Source organism: Natrix helvetica (genome assembly GCF_964273705.1).
Source record: "Natrix helvetica genome assembly, chromosome: 15".
NCBI lineage: Eukaryota > Metazoa > Chordata > Lepidosauria > Squamata > Natricidae > Natrix > Natrix helvetica.
In genome coordinates, this window is record NC_138565.1 from 10269216 (window position 1) to 10276337 (window position 7122).

The 7122-nt window shown below is 52.8% G+C and overlaps 1 protein-coding gene across 1 annotated transcript in view; it reads right to left on the reverse strand.

The window, feature by feature from the left end:
• OLFM1 (olfactomedin 1) overlaps window positions 1–6520 on the reverse strand; it is a 70918-nt gene extending 64398 nt beyond the window's left edge. The window contains exon 1 of the mRNA XM_081967492.1: window positions 6052–6520. Coding sequence (XP_081823618.1) covers window positions 6052–6117 — 66 coding nt within the window. The 5' untranslated portion in view covers window positions 6118–6520. The remainder of the gene's footprint in view (window positions 1–6051) is intronic.
• Between the last annotated feature and the right edge of the window lie 602 nt (window positions 6521–7122).

Below are 7122 nucleotides of genomic sequence, written 5' to 3' on the forward strand. Positions count from 1 at the left end.
AATGGTAAAAGCTGTGAATACTGGGAAAATATCCTAATTTGAACACTATGGATAGGAACTACTTCTGCTACAAACCTCACACAATCAATTTAAACTTTCAGATTGCCAGTCCATAGTAAATCATGAGATGAAATTACAATCTCAGGCCGAGTTGTTTCACTCACGACTAATCCTTCTAGTCCTGTTTTCCCCAGATTCCTCTGGAGGTGTCAAATGACAGCTTCGTAGAATTGGAGAGTCCATTATTCCCAACCGACATGACCTCTGGGGTTGATGAGTACCATGGCTGGAAGTTTTTGGAGCAATTGGGCTTTGGAAGGCTTGTCTAATCATGTCTCGGACAACAGGAATGTGTTTCAAGACAGAATGAAGACATCTGGCCTTTAAGGCTCAGATAAACCCAGGGGAAATTCTGGAGAAAGGTTGGCCCTGGAGCTGTGTGCCCATCGTGGGCTCTGATGCAGTCATCCCAACAGTGGGATCTTAGGGAATTCAAGAACTCAAGTGCACTGCGAATGTCCTCTGGCCAAGGGATGGACTTTGCGGATGACCCAAAGGATTCAAACAGGTGAAGGTCCCTCAAATCCATCAACTGAAAGACCAGCCCAATCTTCAGTAACATCCCACAAACCTCCAAGGGGCCATCTCGCCTTCTATCCTTGCAGTGGTATGGAAACTACCCAAAACTTGAGCATGGACAGAATTCCACAGAACCAAGAACCCAGAATTCAAATGTCCCACAATCTCCCACCACTCCAATCTCATTTTCATCTTCAGAAGCTTCTGCCAAAGGTTTCTATCTCAACAGCCCTGCTGACCAGGTCAGGTTTACTTGTGAGCAAAAAAGAGTAATCTAGAAATCAGGGGGTCATACTGGAAAATCCGCAGCGTTCTTTCTAACCCTAAGATTCTATCTGTCTGTTACCCGCCTTTCTGTCGCAACTGTACAGACCACTGCCAAGGGAGTGGATCCTTTAAAGAAAACAATGTAAGGTTTAAAAAGCAAGGAAAATGAAAGGAAATTCGAAAAAACAAAGTGAAATTCAATGGTGAAAAAAAGAAGGTTCTACATTTAGGCAAGAAAATGCACAGGTACAGTATATGTGGTGCCTTGCTCAAGAGTAGTAACTGGGAGAGGGATCTTGGAGTCCTAGTGGACAACCATTTAAATAGGAGCCAGCCGTGTGCGGCAGCTGCCAAAAAAGCCAACACAGTTCTAGGCTGCATCAACAGAGGGAGAGAATCAAGATCACGCGAAGTGTTAATACCACTTTATAAGGCCTCGGTAAGGCCACACTCGGAATATGGCATCCAGTTTTGGTCGCCAAGATGTAAAAAAGATGCTGAGAGTCTAGAAAGTGCAGAGAAGAGCAACAAAGAGGATTAGGGGACTGGAGGCTAAAACATATAAAGAACGGTTGCAGGAACTGGGTATGTTTAGCTTAAGAGAAAGAAGGACTAGGGGAGACATGATAGCAGTCTTCCAATATCTCAGGGGCTGCCACAAAGAAGAGAGAATCAAGCTATTCTCCAAGGCACTTGAGGGTAGGACAAGAAGCAATGGGTGGAAACTAATCAAGGAGAGAAGCAACTTAGAACTAAGGAGAAATTTCCTGACAGTGAGAACAATTAATCAGAGGAACAGCTTCCCTCCAGAAGTTGTGAATGCTCCAACACTGGAAGTTATTAAGAAGAGGTTGGATAGCCATTTGTCTGAAGTGGTGTAGGGTTTCCTGTCTAGGCAGGGGGTTGGACTAGAAGACCTCCAAGGTCCCTTCTGTATTCTATTCTATTCTATTTTATTCTATTCTATTTTATTCTATTCTATTATATTCTATCCTAAAAGTACAATTGTTGACATGTAAAATCCACAATAAAGAGGTGCATTTCATAGGCATCCTAACGGGAGACATACAACCCACACCTGAGTGACGCAGGGTCAGTGTGAGCTTTGGCACTTGCTGGGTGTTTGGATAACAATGGGTCTTTTAAGGGAGCTTTCGAAGCAGATCTGAAGGCCCAGAGGAGGAAATGGCCCCTGATACTGATAGATCCAGGGTTTTAAACATCTTCAATTGGTATCTCAGTACCAATCAATGCCAATCTTTCAGGATGGGCATTCTGCAGTCCCAGTAACCTCCACTAGTTAGCTGCCTCCCATGTTTGTTTACCTCCCTCTTTCTGCCTTCACCGTGAATCTGGGAATGGAATAGCATCGGGCTGTAAGTTCAATCGGCTATTTGGGGCACCCATTTAAAATCTCTGTGCATTTGGCTTTGCTGCTGAATGTTTGGTGATGGGAGGGAAGCTGTGCATGAGTGTGCAATTGATGTTGCAAGTGTCTCCCAACTGGAAAGCAGATGGAGTGAAACAAAAGGAGGCCCAGTGCACAAAAAATGGCAATTCAAAGCAATGGATCACAGATAAAAGTAGGAGAAATAAAATAAGAAGCTAAAGATCAACATGACCCCTCTTAGATTGTCCCTCCAAATCAGGATAATCCAATGAACAGTCTTTCCAAGGAAGAGAAAGGGCACCATGGCAGCCAACTCCTGGTACCAGAGGGCAAATTTAACCTGGGCAAGTTCAAAGCATCAAACCCAAGTCAGGGGCACCAGGGAGCCCCTCAGGCTCTTCTATTCCCCCAATACCACTTGGGGTGACTATTCCCAGAGATGAATGATCAGAGGAGGCTGAATTACCTCCAGATGTTGCAAGCATCCAACCTCTGGATTATTACCGAATTAAGCAGACTCAATACAATACAATACAATGCAATAGTAGAGTTGGAAGGGACCTTGGAGGTCTTCTAGTCCAACCCCCTGCCTAGGCAGGAAACCCTATACCGTTTCAGACAGATGGCTATTCAACATCTTCTTGAAGACTTCCAGTGTTGGGGCTTTCACAACTTCTGGAGGCAAATTCTGTTCCACTGATTAATTGTTTCAGCTGTCAGGAAGTTTCTCCTCAGTTCTAAGTTGCTTCTCTCCTTGATTAGTTTCCACCCATTGCTTCTTGTTCTACCCTCAGACAGGCATGGGGATGGTGAAGATGATGGATCTTCAGAGTGATGGGGAAGGGGGGATTTTGGACCGTCTTAAGTCAGCCTCTGCACCTTTTCCTGCACAGGACCAGGACCTGGACTGTAGAAAGGTGAGTTTTGCCTATGGGGGTCCCGGATGTAGAAGGGTCATTCCCACCACCTGTCAAAGGGGAGCCAGCAAGGGTTTCTTACATGCAAAGTGGAGGGTTGACCCCTTCAGCTTCCTCCAGCCCCACCCCAATCTTCCCAACTGCTCTCTGCAGAGCCAAGCCAGACAATGCCAAGATCAGAAGGAGCACAAAAGCACAACCAGTCTTGGCACTGCCTCCCTCCCTCCCTCCCTCCTACCCTGCCCATCAAGCCCATTTATTCGTTCAGCCTCTTCCAAATCGTGGTTTTATTATTTGAGGCATGGAGTGGTTACAGAAGCACATTCTGGCCACAAGTGAAACGTTGGATGGATTTGATGTCAATGAAGAAGCCTAAGAATCTGAGGAATTTCAAGGGAAGCAAAGAATCCTCCTCCTCATTTTGACTGAGGATAAAGGATGGATGTGGGATGACCTTGTTTCCCTAAAAGGATTGAGGCAGGTGCATGTGGGGGTAAAACCCCAGATTGCCTTTTGCAGATGGTCAACTTCCTAGAAACTTTGATGTGTTCACAAATCGGCTTTTCAAAGAAAGAAAACGGAACTCAGCTGTTTTGTTCCAGAAAGGAAGCAAAGCAAAGGCACGCCTGTGCAAAGCCCATTGTTCTTGTCAGTTACAGTAGGATCTTTACTCCAGAGGGTGAATCTTGAGCCACAAAAAATCCCCCAATTCAAGTTATGCCTCAACTGGCAATTCTCGAGAGATTAACAGATTAACAGAGTTGGAAGGGACCTTGTAGGTCATCTAGTCCAACCCCCTCCCAAGCAGGAGACCCTACACCATTTCTGACTGATGGTCATCCAGTCTCTTCTTGAAAGCCTCCAGGGATGAAGCTCCAACAACTTCCAAAGGCAGCTTCTGTTCCATGGGTTGATTGCTCTCATTGTCAGAATTCAGTAGACTAGCCATGCCCAGTCCCTGCAACTGTTCATTGTATATTTAAGCCTCCAGTCCTCTCCAGGGAAGATGATCTAGGCAAGAGAGCTCTTCCCCACAGTGTAAAGAGATATCAGGACCCAGATTGTTGGGGCCAAGAGGCTGACTCTGTAAACCCCTTAGAAAGGGCTGTAAAAGCACTACGAAGCAGCATGTAAGTCTAAGTGCTATTGCTAGCATAGTCTACCCTACAAGGCTGTCGTGAAGTTTCTTGAAAGCATGTGGCTGTTTTATTCTGCATTTCCCCCTGACTTGGAAAACAGTCAAAGGCTTTCAAGGCCCCCCTCCCTCAATGGGACTGACTCCCCTGCTCTTTCACACAGCAGCCCTGGGACTTTGGGCTGAGCTCAGACTCTTCTCAATGGAGATGCAGCTCTGGTTGCATCCAGGGAGAGAAAGCTTTGTCAAACAACTGCAGTGGTGGTGTTGGTAACGGCCACGGGTGAGAAGCCTGAACGGGGGTGGGGGCTTTTCACCTCCATGGCAGCCAAGCCTTCTCGCCCATCTCCTCATCCAACTGGGCGGGTTCAGGGGAGGGTCTCTGTCCTGATCCCCTCACTCACACTCTTTCCAACTCGCTTTGTTGTGTGTCCGGCAGAAAAGCTGAGCCGAACAAAGGCGCTCTCTTGTCCTTGAGGAAAATACTGTAGATACCGGGGGAGGGGAATGCAGGTACTGCCGTGGTCAAGCAGGAAGGTGGTCATTTAAATTGGAGGGGGGAACACTGCCAGCAATGTGAGAGTCCCTGGAATGATCTCCCTCATCAAGGAGACCTTCTCCAGCCTGGGATGGTGGGGAGGGGGGTAGATGGGACGCTAAAAGGCAGCCCAAAGCCGCAGGGCAAGCGGGAGAAAGCTGTGTCCATTTCACCTGTGCTTTGTCCACTTCTGGCCCATGCGCAGTTCTGGGCAGAAGGTAATAGTTGCTTTCCCCCTCTCTCCTTGTGCAGCACGCGCACACACACACACACACACACACCCCAACAATGATTGCAGTCAGCCAGCAGGCTTCACCTGTCTCCCAATCTGACAAAAAGAGCAAAACAAAGGCAAGTAACCCCTTCCCTCCCCCCCCACGCCCCTATTGAGCCGCCTGTGTTCCAAGAGGGCTCCGGGTCTTTCAGGGCAACCAGGAAAAACGAAAGGAGGACAAGGAAAGAAGGCAGAACCGGAGTGGGGGCGGTTTCGGCTCCCGCAACACAAAGCTTGGTCTTCTCCGCGAGGCCACCTTGGGCTTCCAGGCAGACCAAGGATGGTGAAGCCTCCACCTCTCCCCTCCCCTCCCCCCACTATCTAGGGAAGGAGGGCACAGACCGGCCTCCGCATTGAAGCACTGGAGGAAGGCTGGGGGAATCCAGAGGAGGTCTTGCGGAGACACCCCGCCGGGGGAGCCTCTGCCCTCCTCGCCAGCTTCCTTCCTCCGGGGATGGAAAGTCTCCCCCAGTGAAGCCATCAAAGGAAGGTCGCTTTGGGGAGGGGGAGAAGGCTCGATACGGAATGGAGGCCCCGGGGCCCCGCAAGAGACTCCCTTGCTCTCCGGGAAGAGCCCCTGGCTAGCCCGTCGTCCCGACGACTCTTCTTCACACGTAGGCCACGAAGGGAGTCGGCGAGCGGGAAGGCTGCAGCCTGCCTGGGGCGGAGGAAGGAGGGGGCGCCCCGTGCTGCACCTTCCCCGACCTGCCCGGGCACCCTTTCCCCAAACCCCACCCAGCGGCTCCAATGGGGAAACGGGCGGAGCGCCCTTCAGCACCACGGACAGCGCCCGCCTGCTCCGGCCGTCCGGCTGCGCTGGCGGGACCCCAACTTTCGCAAGCCCGGGCGGTTGGGGCGGGGGGCGGCGGGGGCGGCCGGAGGGAAAGTCCGCGGGGGGGGGGGGCAGAAGAAGGGAGGGAGGGAGGGGCGGGCGGGCGGCGGGGCACCTACTTGGCTGAGCTCGGTGCCCATCAGCAGCAGGACCAGAAGGCTGAGCAGCTTGCGGGCGGGTGGCATGGCTTCGGCGGGCGGCTCCAACCACGGGCATCGGCGGGGGCGGCGGCCGCGTCCTCCGGTTCAGGCGACTCCGCGCTCCCGACTCCCTTCGCAGCCCCGCCGAGGAGGCGCTGACGGGCTCTGGGACGGCGGCGGCGGCGGCGGGCGGTTCAGCAGCCCGGGGCGGGACGGCTGGAGGCAGCGGGCATCCTTGCCGATCGCGGCTCCCCCGACCCGGCTTCCTCTCCGTCGCCCGCCTGCCCTGCCGAGGGCTCCCGGGCCGGGAAGAGGTTGACGGGAAGCAGAGCCCAGGCGAGCCCGGAAGGGCGGTCTCCGCTCCGCCGCGGCCAAAAGTTGGGAAAGCAGGTGGAGGAGGAGGAAGGAGGAGAAGGAGAGGGGCGCGGGGGATGGGGCGGAGAAGGCAGGGAGGGAGGGGAGGGGGGGAAGGGGAGGGGCGGGCAGGCGGGCGCCGCGAGAGCAGGGCCGGGAGCGGATGTGACATCAGGCGGGGGGGGGGATTTGATTAACTAGAGGGAAAGTGAGGCAGCCACGGAAGGGGCAAGCGCTCCCGCCCGCCCGCCCTCTGCCCTGGGCAGCCCGGCTCTTCAAGCGCAGCCCCTGTGGGAGAGTAGCCGCCCCTCCCGCCTCTGCCCCACCCCCCACACCTTGGGATCCTTCCATTCCCCACCAGTCAGAGGTGAAGAAGCTTCTTGGATGATAAGCCAAGCATTTCAAAAAAAAAAAAAAACCGGAAAGTCCAGTTGCCTCTTGGGAGGGGAAGCACCGTTGGGACTTGGGATCCTCCTGAGTCGCTCCGCCTGGCCGGCAAAGCTTTGTGGCAGAAGCCCCCCCCTCCCTGCCTCCTCGGGTCGTTCTCCGGGTTCTCGCGGGCAAAGCCGCTTCATCCGCCCCCTTGAAAGTCTAGATGAGCTCGATTTGGGGTCGTTTCCCCTCCAAGTGGATGCAGAAAACCCGTGCTGGCTTTGGCCTAGTGGACCTGCTGCAGCCTGAGGTTCTGATTAGCTC